The sequence below is a fragment of the Asterias amurensis genome, chromosome 5, assembly GCF_032118995.1.
Source record: "Asterias amurensis chromosome 5, ASM3211899v1".
In the NCBI taxonomy this organism is placed as follows: domain Eukaryota; kingdom Metazoa; phylum Echinodermata; class Asteroidea; order Forcipulatida; family Asteriidae; genus Asterias; species Asterias amurensis.
This window is the reverse complement of record NC_092652.1, coordinates 24,167,009-24,180,283: the sequence shown is the minus strand read 5'-3', so window position 1 is coordinate 24,180,283 and position 13,275 is coordinate 24,167,009. Positions and strand designations below refer to the sequence as shown.

General features: G+C 39.8%; 1 protein-coding gene across 1 annotated transcript; it reads left to right on the top strand.

Annotated features, from left to right (window-relative positions):
• Window positions 1–562: 562 nt before the first annotated feature.
• On the top strand, window positions 563–13,054 carry LOC139937588 (centrosomal protein of 78 kDa-like). Its single transcript, XM_071932797.1, has 11 exons — window positions 563–687; window positions 1,555–1,837; window positions 2,837–3,018; window positions 3,686–3,862; window positions 4,235–4,409; window positions 5,797–5,910; window positions 6,733–6,797; window positions 7,513–7,796; window positions 8,096–8,309; window positions 8,975–9,243; window positions 9,976–13,054. Exons 2-11 carry the CDS (start codon window positions 1,588–1,590, stop codon window positions 11,147–11,149), a joined length of 2,904 nt encoding a protein of 967 aa, XP_071788898.1. The 5' UTR covers window positions 563–687; window positions 1,555–1,587; the 3' UTR covers window positions 11,150–13,054.
• The last annotated feature ends 221 nt before the right edge of the window (window positions 13,055–13,275 follow it).

The window sequence follows — 13,275 nt, the reverse complement described above, 5'->3', positions numbered from 1 at the left end:
AATCATTCCTGCACATCATTCCTGATCGCGCATGTTCGTTGCCGAATGTTGCGCGATCGACCGATTGTTGCGTGATCGACCGATTGTTGCGCGATCGACCGATTGCTGCGCGACCAATATAATTATATTTCAATAGGGCAGCGCGATCGGTCGATAGCGCAGCGCGATCGGTTGATCGCGCAAATTGACCGATCGCGCCCAACATATGCATTGTGTACCCTATGTCTAAAAGTGACGCGTTATGACGGTCGTGTACGGTTTTTGACCCAAACTCACAATACGTTACATTTCAGTTGAACTTTTAGGTTCAACTATTTTTTAAAGAGGGAAAACAAGTTATGCTTTTTATTGTTATAATATTTATTGCTTTTGTTGAAGAAAATAATGTTTATAATAATATTCTCTATTTGATTACTGTGTACTTTGTTTAAACTGGTTTTATCTTCAGTAGTTCTATTCTTGAGAGGAACCTAGTTTGTTTTATTTTCAATGTCGAAAAAACACACCTAAAATAGCAATGGATTGACCCGTGTAACTGTAAAGGATTCTTGGACGAAAAATGAGAGCGCCATATTGAAATGTTGTTGTTGATGTTGTGAGTGTTGCGGTTGTATTGTGGTGGTGCTGACATCGGTCGTTCTCGAGAGTGATTTCGCGTTATTAGTAAAAGCCTCATACCTACAACTGGTAATTATGTTTGCAACTATAAGGGTTATTTTTTAAACAACTAAAATGTTTTGTTTACTCTGACCATTCACCTCACCCCACTTCTTCAGCAGTGTTTGGACCACTGGCTGTTTCCTTCTCTCCATCATACAAGTGGAGAGTTGTATTACAACATGTCATATCGTTATCATGCATGCCAACCAAACAACAATACAGACGCGGCACTGCTGTTGTTGGCTTGCTAGTAGTCGGACTGTCATTTACAAAAGACATTGTAATTCATTAGTAATTAACAGATCTTTTTCTATGGCTCACCTACATCAATATCTCAGATTGGCTGCAATTCCTCTTTTCATGTGTTTTACTTTTAGGGTTTATTTTTTTATGAATGTGAACAATGCAGAAACTGAAAATGTTGAAAATGTTGAAAATATTCTTTCTGTGCTTTCTTCAATTTCATACAAGAGTGACTGAGTGAGCATGGTAAGTAAGTCTTGCTACACTACAGTGATATTATGATAGTATGAACAATAAAATATGATCAGGAACAGCTTTGTAATTATACAGGAAAAGACGGGGACAAAATATCTGGATTTGACCTTATAGCTCTATGATTTGACTAGCCCTAGGCCTAGTTGTGCATTGATGGTATTTGTGATTTATAAACGTTTTTATGTGTCTTGAAGAATTCTCAGCTGTTTAGAAATTAGGATAACTTTCCGTATGGCGCCACCACTTTTTCACTCATTTTTACAAAAAGGGATATTTCAATCAGGTAAATTAGATACTATATTATTTTATTTCGAATGAAAAAGTGGTGGCGCCATACGGAAACTTTTCCAGAAATTATTCAAGTATATACAATTTTCTCCTCCATTTTGTTCGTAGTGATAGTGGCAGTTAGTTTGATGTCACCACGTCATGGAGAGTGTCCAAGCAAGGCAAAGGGGTTCACTTGACTTTGAAGGTTACTACAAGCAACTATGTGCCTTGCAGGATACCTGTCCGTTGACGAGTGTCAAAGGTCATCTTAAAGAGGGGGTCTTGGACATCAACGGGGATCGGGTTCGAACCCCAGACTGGCCACCGATTCTCAACTCTCTCCGGATAAACAAAAACCTTCAGTTTGTTGCAGTGAGGAGTTACTTTCAACAGAGCTGTGGCAGTGAAGGTAGGTTATGTTGCTCCGAAGTTAAATTTCATGTCACACGAGGCAATTAACAGGCAACCAGCCCCCGATTTCACGAAACTCGTCGCAAGTAGCAACGCATCGTAGGGTTTGCGATGCGTCGCAGACCTATAAGACACTACGCGGCTGCGACGAGTTCGCATATTACGACGTGTAACCGGTTGCAACTTGCACTTGCGACGCGTCGCAGCGCTTCGTGAAATCGGGGGCTGTTCCAGTCAATCTCAAAAAGAGAATGCGTTCACAATCGAATGTTCACATATTTTACTCAGGGATCGACAGACATGTTTTAAAAATTACTCATACATGCAACCAAAGTGTTCATGTATCATGCACTGCCTGTAAAAATTACCTCGAGTGACAAGGCCCTAAGAGTGTGGACAGTCAACTAGTTTTATTTACTGGAAAACTTAGACAGTGGACACTATTGGTAATTGTCAAAGACCAGTCTCCTCACTTGGTGTATCTCAACATATGCATAAAATAACAAACCTGTGAAAATTTGAGCTCAATTGGACGTCGAAGTTACGAGATAATGAAAGAAAAAATACATTGTGATGTCGTGACATCAAGTTCTAAATCTGAGGTATCAAATTCGTGGAAAATTATTTTTTTTTCTCAAAAACTACGTTTCTTCACAGGGAGCCATTTCTCACAATGTTTTATACTAACTATCAACAGCTCTCTATAATTACTCGTTAATACTAAGTAAGGTTTTATGCTAATAATTATTTTGAGTAATTACCAATAGTGACCACTGCCTTTAAGAAGACAAATGCATTATTGGCAGATGCAGGGATGTAATATCTCTGCTTTAAAGGCACTGTACACCTCTTTCTAGAAAAACTGTGTTACTTCAGAGGGAGCCGTTTCTCACAGTCATTTATACCATCAACAGCTCTCCAATGCTCATAACCAAGTTATTTTTTATGCTAATAATTTCTTTGAGTAATTACCAATAAAAATATATTCCTACAACAGACTCCAAGGATGGTAAGGTGCGATCCCGCATAAAGCGTAGACAGCCTCCGATTCGCTCCAAGGACCTGACATATCGTCTGTGTGTTGCATTGAAGGAATCACTCTCTATCACTCAAGCACTGGGCTACGTAGAGCTACAAGGATTGCCACTGAGGATGAAGGATCTTGTATTGCTTGGGATGGTATGTATTCAAAGGCAGTGGACACTATTGGTAATTACTCAAAAGAATTATCATCATAAAACCTTTCTTGATTACAAGTAATAGGGAGAGATTGATGGTATAAAACATTGTGAGAAACAGCTCCCTCTGAAGTGATGTAGTTTTCGAGAAAGAAGTAATTTTCCACGAGTTTAATTTCAAGACCTCAAGTTTAGAATTTGAGGTCTCGAAATCAAGCATCAGAAAGCACACAACTTCCTGTGACAAGGGTGTTTTGTTCTTTCATTATTATCTCGCAAATTCGACAATCGATTGAGCTCAAATGTTCACAGGTTTGTTATTTTATGCATATATTGAGATACACCAACTGTGAAGACTAGCCTTTGACAATTACCGATAGTGTCCACTGTCTTTAAGCCCGGTTCAACTTTCCTGCAAATGCAAATGCGATACTTATTTTGATGTCACACGGGGCTGTTTTCAGAGCGAATGTTTTGCAGGAGCTCAGCACAAGTCAACTAATGCGAATTATTCACTGCAAATTTGTGATGTCAAAACAGTAGAATTAATGAGAAAGTTTGTACTTTGTTTCTATAGATTTTGTCTTCGTGTGGAATATATTGCTTCGACAGGTGATGACGTTTCCCTTTTTTCTAACCCATTTAAACAATAATTTCCACAAAAACAGGGTATAATGAAGAACAATACTCTGCAGCACCTTTCCATGGATTCGTGTCGCATCGGTGATCGTGGTACGGAGAAAATCTGCAATGCCATCAAGAATTCCCCCGGCATCGTATCGCTGAACTTCTCAGCGTGTGGTCTAACAAGCAAAGGAGCAGAATCACTAGCCAAGCTGGTCAAAGTAAGTATAGTATTCATTTTAGTTTTACCCATATACACTGATGAGTGTTACCGCTATAAACTCGGGCATACTACTGCGATGGAATTTTGAACCCACAACCTTTGCAATTCTAGAGTGGTATCTTACCAACTAGACCACCGAGAATGCCTGACAGCTAGAGGCAGTCCCAATCTTATGTTTTATTTTAGCAGCGGATACCGCCACGATTTTGTAGATGGAAAATAACTATAAACAGTAAACTTGTGAGTACAACCATGGGTAAAATCTTTTTTAGAGGAGTGTTGGCTCTGAAAAAATCTGGTTTGGTCTCATCTCGCTTATATACATTAGTCTGCTCGTTTTCAATATTTCCTGAAATTATCAATTCTCCAGCACCAGTCGACCCAGCGCCACAGTGAGGCGTGGAAGGATAGCCTGCGGTACAGACGCCCAGACTTGGATCAGATGTCTGGTATAAGACGAATCACCCTCAACAACAACCCTCTAGTCAACGATGAGGGAGCTGAAGCCTTTGCGGAGGCACTTAAGGATGATCTCTGGCTTAAAGGTACATTGGGGTTTCAGTGGCCCCAGCGGCCAGGGGCCAATTTCATAGAGCTGCTTACGCAAATAATTTGCTTAAGCATGAAAATAGCTCGCTTATTTTACACATGTTACTGGCCAAAATCTCATGCCATATACATTGCTTGTGACTGGTATTTAGCTGTTGTTTACTTAGCATAACAATTGAGTGGAGTCTTGTCCAGTAATCTGATATTAATAAGCAAGGATTTTTTTGCTTAAGCACGATTTGTTGCTTAAGTAGCTCTATGAAATTGGGCCTAGGTCTATCCAGGACCGCTTGGATGGGATACTTGTTCAGGAAGTATATGATGCATGCAGTGTGAGTGTGATGCATGATGGGACTGAGCATTAACCAATGAGCGTGCTTGATACATTTGCTCATCCCAGCGCCTTTTGTTAAGGCAAGGCACTGGGGCTGAGTGAACACATTGGGGCGTCACAGTTGAGCAGTTAAAAATAGCAATAGTGCCTTCTTATTTAGCACATGCTTGAATTTGACCATCCCAGCGCTTTCTGTTAAGGCAAGGCGCTGGGGCTGAGTGAACACATTGGGGGCGTCATGGTTTAACAGTATGGTGGCTTCTTATTTAGCGCGCTTATTCACCTTTCCTTGACGCTCAAGGCGCTTTAACTTACAGTGTTTTCCTGTAAGACAGTGAGACCTACTCCTTTTAACATAGTGGTTGCCAAGGTGCTGCGGCGCAATATGCGGCCAATCAAAACCAGGAACACGGGGGTGAACCCCCGTCTCTTTCGATTAAGTGCACTGGTTTTTTTTACTTGTGTTACTCAACACATGGGACCAAAGGTTTGATGTCCCATTCGAAGGATAAAGCATCATGGTAAAGTGTCTTGCTTAAGGACATAAGTGTCACGACTGGGACTCGAACTCACACTTTGCTGATCAAAAACACCAGAGTTTGATTCCGGTGCTCTTAAACTTATTCAAATTCTGGTGGTTAAGTCAATGTGGTGCGGGTTTGAGTCTCAGCCATGACACTTTTGAGCAGTTTTGATGAATCAATGATTTTGTACCACATTTGCCAGTTTGTGAAAATGAAAAAAAAAATACAATAAATAAAAATGCGAGAAAATAAATCTTGCCTGTGCAATATATTTCAATGTGCCACTTCATGCAAACACAAAATGTCACATCTAGTGATTCATCAGTCATATTAATTGGAGTACATGTAATTACAAACCATTAACGTGTAAGATCCGGAAACTTGAAAATGTTGAAAGCATTGACTATGTAAAGAAGTTTAAAAAAAAATTTATTTACCAAGTTTTAAAATACTTTTGACATTATCATCAGTTCGTGAAAACGATGACGTTCGGACTACATCATTTTTTTCTGTTTCATATTCAAGCTCTTGACATGCAGCATTGTGGTTTATCCAATGTTGGGGCCAGGGCATTCTTAGACGGCTTATATCAGAACCCATCAATAGTGGTGCTAGACATCAGGAAAAACCATCTTGTAGGTAGGTAGAGATATATATATTCCTAATATTTTAACAAATTATCTAGTGGTGAGACACTGCTCTAGCAATGCAAAGTAGTGGGTTCGAATCCCACCCAAATGATTTGCCTGTTGATTGTTTCCACAGATCTCGGGAAACTTCTGAGTTTACAATGCTTAGTACAAGGGCTAGAAAGCTCAATTAATACAGTGCTGGCATTTTGATTTGGAGGTCTCAGGTTCAAATCCAAATCTAGTCACTTTGTTTTTATTCAACCCCAAAATTAAAATGTCATCAATCTGAAGGCCTACATTGTAAGAGGCACATAGTGTCTCTGTATTTTTAAAATTTTTGTATGCTTAAAGGCAGTGGACACTATTGGTAATTACTCAAAATAATTATTAGCATAAAACCGGAAAATGGGGAGCGGTTGATGGTATAAAACATTGTGAGAAACGGCTCCGTCTAAAGTGCCATAGTTTTTGAGAAAGAGGTAGTTTTTTACGAATTTGATATCGAGACCTCAGATTTAGAACTTGAGGTCTCGAAATCAACCATCTAAAACGCACACAACATCATGTGACATGTTTTTTTTATTTTTTTTTTTATTATTATCTCCCAAGTTTGATGACCGATTGAGCTCAAACTTTTAAAGGTTTGTTATTTTTTGTATATGTTGAGATACACCAACTATGAAGGCTAGTCTTTGACAATTACCAATAGTGCCCACTGCCTTTAAGGTTCTCTGGACCAAACATTTCCCATGTTTAGTATGTTTTCCATGTTTAGAGTTAAAAAGAAGTTATTTTCTTTCTGACTCCTTGGTTGTCATTTCTGTCACAGATCGTGACTTATTGAAGACAGTGATGGAACAAGTCATGATCAACGCAGGAGGAGAGGATAATCAAGTAAGTCTATAATTTATTTTTTCCCAGCCTCCCCTCCCCCCCCAAAAAAAAAAAATAAAATAAAATAAAATAAAAAAATGAGTGTATATTTGAAAATATTTAAAACAAAATAAAAATAGAAAACAAACAAATGAAAACATGTACATGTAAATAAACTAAAGACTAAAATTTAAAATACTAATTTAATAATATAAAAGAAATTAAGCCCATTACAACTTTTAAAAGGTGTATCGTGGCCGAGTGGTCAAGCACAGTGGATGCAAGCTCTGGTGTTTCTAATAAGCAGAGTGTTCCTTTAAAGTCCTGGTCTTCACTCCTTGAGACATGAGAGAGGCACTTGATCAATACTGCTTTGTCCTCCGGATGGACATAGAGCCAAAGGTCCTTGGTGTTGTGCTATGCCTGAAAAGAACCAAGTACACTCTCATAGGTTTGCCGGGTAAGGTGATTTCTGGTATGGTTTAGTGCAGAATTCACCACAGCATCTTGTAAACATTATATGGCGCTATTCCAAACATAGCTCTGCATTACTTATTTAAAAAAATAAGGAGCGCTTTGAGACGCCCTTGGATGTGATAAATTGTTTTTGTGAAGCCACTTCTGACCAAACTCAAAAAAATACTTAGATGCAAATGATATGCACACTACCCTAGTGTGGGTATAATTTACTTGACTCTTTATTGGACAGTACAGTTTGTTTTTGTCTCGGTTACAGTACAAATGGTTACGAGCAAACAACAGCAGCAAGGAGCGTGGTGGATCCCACAAAAATCGTAGAAAAACCAAAACACTGAACAGCAGCTTTGGTCGCAAGACGACAATCCGCGTCACGAGTGGCCAGCCGTCAGCGCCCTCTCGCTCCAGGGCCAAGTCAAGCGGTGATGGGATTTCTGTTCGTGCAACGAGGGCGATGGAACCAGAGGAGTTTATACCTGCAGTGTCCAGGCCGGGTCCTGGGTTTGTCCCGTGGAGAACGGCAGCTAGAGCAACACACAGGAGGTGAGTGAGGGTCAAGACTTTTTTTCCTATAATTTTTTGGTAGTTTCTTTGATTTAGGAATTGGAGGTTGGGTTCAACTTGATTTGTGATGACGAATCTAACAAATGGAGTATTCATATTTTTATAATTTTGACAAACAAATTTACTGCATGTGTCTCCAGTACATTTTGCTGTTCTTGCTTCCTCTATATATGAAAACTAAACTGATCTTGAGAAGAGCTTTCTTGATGTGTGTGGACATTCACTGTCAAACATTTTGATGAAATTTTGACTGACATAAATTTTTGGTTTTCATAAAGGGTTCTACCAGACGGGCACAATATCGAAGTTAACACGAGCCCTAGTTCAACTCCTAGTAAATCATGTGCGTCCATCCACGTCCATGCCGTCTCGTCAGGTGAGTTGGACACCAGCGAGAAAGACACCACGGGGTCACCACTGACGATGATGTCCAGTACGAGGGACACGGAGGACATGGAAGGTTTTGACAAAAGGATGAAGAGACAGTTGCAGGTATGCAGGGGAGTCTGTTTTTTTTCCAGGAATACAACTTTAGAGGGCTAAATATCACTAATCGTTGCATGTCGTTGGCGAGCAGTCTAGTTCACTGAACCTAAGCTCTTTTGTTGAGGGCTACACTTAACTGATTTGGGCTATTGACTCGAATCAACTGTCTCCAGGGGGCACGTTGCTGGAGCTAAAACAGGGTTACCCCTTTACAGTCCACAAGGATTTAGGCATGGGTATCATCCACTAGGACTAGGAGCCTGGTTGGTAGAGCAGAATGCAGTACCTTCCCAACTTTTTACGAAGCAATTATGGAAGTGTCATGACCGGGTATCAAACCCATACTCTGCTGCTGACAACACCAGAGCTACCAAACAAAAGCTACCCATCCAAAGGCTCTGCAAAAATATCCTTTATTAAAAAAAAAAACTTGTTCACTACCGACCCACTTGGTCAAAAGGTGCAATGGTTGAACTATTTTCCACCACTTCCCTGTTGAGAATAACACAATTGGAAATAGTTCAGCACAATTACAATATTTGGAGTTGTACTGTCACAAAAACATTTTTCAAATTACAACAAGTCAACATATATATACAGCGTCACTGGATGGGATAGCACCAACAATTCTTATCCAATCCTTCTTTTGACTTGATCTTCGTGTGCCTAAGGTTGAAATTGAGGAGCTCCACCGACGACTCTTCATCGAGAGCCGAGCGAGGGCAGCATCCGATGCACATGTGGTTGAACTAGAGGTCAGCAACAGTCGACTTCGACACCAGATACAGTTACTAGAGGCACGGTCACCGACTTCCCCACTGAGGGTGAGGGGTAGGCCGTCGGTCACTGCAGAGCAGCCTGAGGATGAGAGTATACTGGATAGCATTGAGGAGTCTTTTGCTAAATTCCATGGGTTTCTGGATCTACTCAGGGAGGCTGGGTACGTAGAAATAATCATCCAGGCTTTTTTGTAAAAAAATAGTTAAAGACAGTGGACACTTTTGGTAATTGTCAAAGACCAGTCTTCTCACTTGGTGTATCTCAAAATATGCACAAAATAACAAACCTGTTCATGGAAAATTACTTTTTCTCAAAAACTACATTACTTCAGAGGAAGGCGTTTCTCACAAAGTTTTATGCTATAAACAGCTCACCATTGCTTATTACCAAGTAAGTTTTTAAGCTAACAATTATTTTGTGTAATTACCAACAGTGTCCATTGCCTTTAAAAGCCTGTCGTTTGGACCCTAGCCGAGTCTTTCTCGAAGGCTAAAGGGAAAGCCTCTGCTAGGGTCGTAACGCCATTAACTATTTTTGAAATAAACAGGTTAGACAAGACACTTGAACATGCTTACAGTGGTTTTATTTAATAGTTTATTCAGTATTAAATATCCTGCCGTAGCTCACTTTCACAAGAAGATGATCTGTTTGTAACCGGCACAGGCTAAGTTCTGCAAGTATTTAATTTTCTGATGCATCAGTTTGATGCAACAGTTGGAATTTTCTGGTTTTTCAATCTCATTTTGAATTGGTGAACAAAAATAATAATAATATATAATAATAATAATATTACAGTCCCCCAAAACAAAAGCGGACAGTGAAGCTAAACATGCGGCAAAGAAATTAAAAATTACTTTGCCTAATTTTTTAAGACTATTATTCTATTTTGCAGTCTCGGGCAGCTGTGCACCCTGGTAGGGATGACCCCAGGAGAGATCACCAGCAACCCTCAGGTACAATCCATCCTACAGAAACATCAGCCGACCACCCACCAGGACTATCCCTCAGAGGTCCCACCTTACCAATATACACCCCACAGGTACCCAAATGATCCCCGGGGAAGGCGTGACTATGGCCCGGAGAGTTCAGGAATCCAGGTTTCTGGACCACCGGTGACCCCAACGAGGGATGTGTCGTCGAAAACAGATGGGTCCAATGCGGCCATTATAGCTGCAGTAAGGCGTGACTATGGCCCGGAGAGTTCAGGAATCCAGGTTTCTGGACCACTGGTGACCCCAACGAGGGATGCGTCGTCTAAAACAGATGGATCCAATGCGGCCATTAGAGCTGAGGAACCTAAAACTAGGCCACTTTATCTGCATGCTCCACTCGTCACGCAGGAGGGACAAAGTGGTCAGAGTCAGCAGGGTTCAAATCCAGCTGGAACATTCCCTGCCACCACACAGGGCCGTTCAAGAGACGGTGGTGGTTCAGTAAGTGGAGTAGCAAGACCCGTTGTTGTTCAGCTCCCACTCTCTGATCCTCCAGCACCTCAAAGAGAGCATTCGACAGAAACTGATGTTAGACACCAAGTAAATGAACAATCAGACTCTCTTGTTGAGGGACAGCAGACTGATCTGGAGAAGGAACTGAACAGGCCTCACATTGAGTTTACCAACAACACGGGCTCATCAGGAGATGCTCGTCCCAAGCCTCGACCAAGAGACCTCTCAGGTGGTAATGAAAATCAACAAGCAACATACATGACTGAAGATAGGACACCAAAAAGTGGTGTCTTAACCCATGAAAAGACCAAAGACTCTCAGGACCACTCCGACAACGAGGCTTCAGTTCAAAGTTCTCTTGGCAGCGGCAGCCATAGATCCTCAACACCAACGAAGAACAAGGGCAGCCTGTCAGGATCTGACAATCCCACCGCTGCCACCTACTCCGTTGATGAGGATTTTGAAGACATGGGCTCACCTGTGTTGAAGGAACTGGATAACTCTGATGAAGACCTGTTCATGGATCTACCTACCCCTACCAAGAGGGCTGGGACGGGTAAGAATGGGAATGAGAAGGGCAATCGAGGAGACGATGAATACAGCAGCGACGAAGATTTTTAGAGACTGTTAAAGGCACTGGACACCTTTGGTAATTGTCTAAACACCAGTATTTACTTGGTGTATCCCAAAATATGCATGGTATCCCACATCTATGAAAATTTGGAACTTAATTGGTCATCGAAGTTGCAAGAGAATAATGAAAGAAAAAACACCTTGCTGCACAGATACGGTGCTTTCAGATGCCTAAAAAAGGCTTCAGGCCTGAAGTTTTTGAACATTTGAGTGAGAAATTACCTCTTTCTCAAAAACTACGTTACTTCAGGGGGAGCTGTTTCTCACAATGTTTTATGTACTTTCAACAGCTCTCTATTGCCCGTTACCAAGTAAGTTTTGAAGCCAACAATTATTTTGAGTAATTACCAACAGTGTCCAGTGCCTTTAAGGGAATTACTTTATTTATTTTTTTATATTTTCTTATTTACAACAGAGTTTATTAAATTCATGTGATTGTTTGCCCTTCACCCGTGTATGAGTCCTGCGAGGGACACAGAACTCTAGATGGTCTTGCACCCATCACATTTGACATAAACTTTACTTTTTAAATGTCCAGCTTGAAGCTGTTTGAGCCAAATATATTTTGAGGATGAGAATGTCATTTTATGTTGAAACTTCCTTTGAATACAGAAGAACATTCACTTGAACATTCACTTTTGGCTTTTGGTTTGTTCTAACTTTAGCAGTTTGTACAGTAGTTGGGTCTGTTTAACAAAAAATGTCTTATTACCAAGCAATTTAATGTACTTTGCACTGAAAAAAGGTGCAACAGTGCAAAAACATGACATGAAAGAAATTTTCGCAACCTTGACTCTCAAGCAAATATTATATTTGTTGTGTAAAATTTACTGTTTTTTATTAGTAAGTTTGTTCAATATGTTAACTAGACCTAGGTTTAGTAATAATTCAGGTGGAAAAATGCCAAAACCTAGTGGTGCCCACTGATGTTTTTTTTTCATTTGGCTCAGGATAAGCTTTATATTGGGCAAAATTGGTAGTTGAAAAAAATGAAGAAAAATTGAAAAACCACAAGAACTAAGTCAAGATTTTTTTTTAGAATTTGGCATTTGGGTAAAAAAAAAAGCACAAGGGTAAGCATTTTGATCAAACTTTGGAGTTTGGGTAAAAAAAAAAACAATCGGGCAAGTCCAGCATTTTTATCAAATTTGGAATTGGGGTAAAAGAAGCGCAAGGGGTAAGTCCAGCATTTTAATAAAATTTGGAGTTGGGGGGAAAAAAGCACAAGGGGTAAGTCCAGCATTTTGATCAAACTCTGAGTTTGGGTAAAAAAAAACACAAGGGGTAAGTCCAGCATTTTTATCAAATTTGGGGTAAAAAAGCACAAGGGTTAAGTCCAGCTTTTTTTTAATCAAATTTGGGGTTGTTTGGGGTAAAAAGAAAAGCACAAGGGGTAAGTCCAGCATTTTTATCAAATTTGGGTCGGGGTAAAAAAAAAAGCACAAGGGGTAAGTCCAGCATTTTTATCAAATTTGGGGTTAACAAAAACCACAAGGGGTAACGTTGGGTTTTGCGTAAAAAAAAAAGCGCAAGGGGCAAGTCAAGCCCTTTTTTTTTTTAATTAGGAGTTTGGGTAAAAAGAAAAAAACAAGGGGTAAGTCCAGCATTTTTATCAAACTTGGAGTTCGGGTTTGAAAAATACATTAGAAAAATTCACAATTTTTGGGCCGATTTAAAAAAAAACACGTGATTTTAGGCTCAAAAATGCTGCAGTGGGAATACAACCAAGATGGCTTCAGTCATGTCAGTATAAGGGTTTTTGTGTGATTAGTAATTTTGTAAAATGGAAGTTTAAACAAAGAATTCAGTATAAGAATTCAAAGTTTTTGAATTTGTGTTCATTTTGTATTCAAAGAAGTTGAACTTTGTATCTTTTTACCATTTTGAAACGTTGTTATAAAAATGTTCTGCCCAATTGCCTTTGTAAATGTCTTCTTACGTTTGTGCCTTAATAAAGTGACAGAGAAGTTTTTAAAAAAGAATTATCAGACATTTTACTTATTTAAACAGCTAAGCAAAAAAAATAGGTAATGGCCTGGCATTTTGACCACGGCAGAGTCTTTTTCAAAGGCTAAATGAGAGGAAGACTCTGCTAGGGTCGAATTGTCAGGCCC

Excerpts from the sequence above, each read along its gene's own strand:
- LOC139937588 (XM_071932797.1), top strand. The coding sequence starts at position 1,588 with ATGGAGAGTGTCCAAGCAAGGCAAAGGGGTTCACTTGACTTTGAAGGT. Across the intron at positions 4,410-5,796 it reads GGATGATCTCTGGCTTAAAG|CTCTTGACATGCAGCATTGT; the intron begins GTACATTGGGGT and ends TTCATATTCAAG. Across the intron at positions 8,310-8,974 it reads GGATGAAGAGACAGTTGCAG|GTTGAAATTGAGGAGCTCCA; the intron begins GTATGCAGGGGA and ends CGTGTGCCTAAG.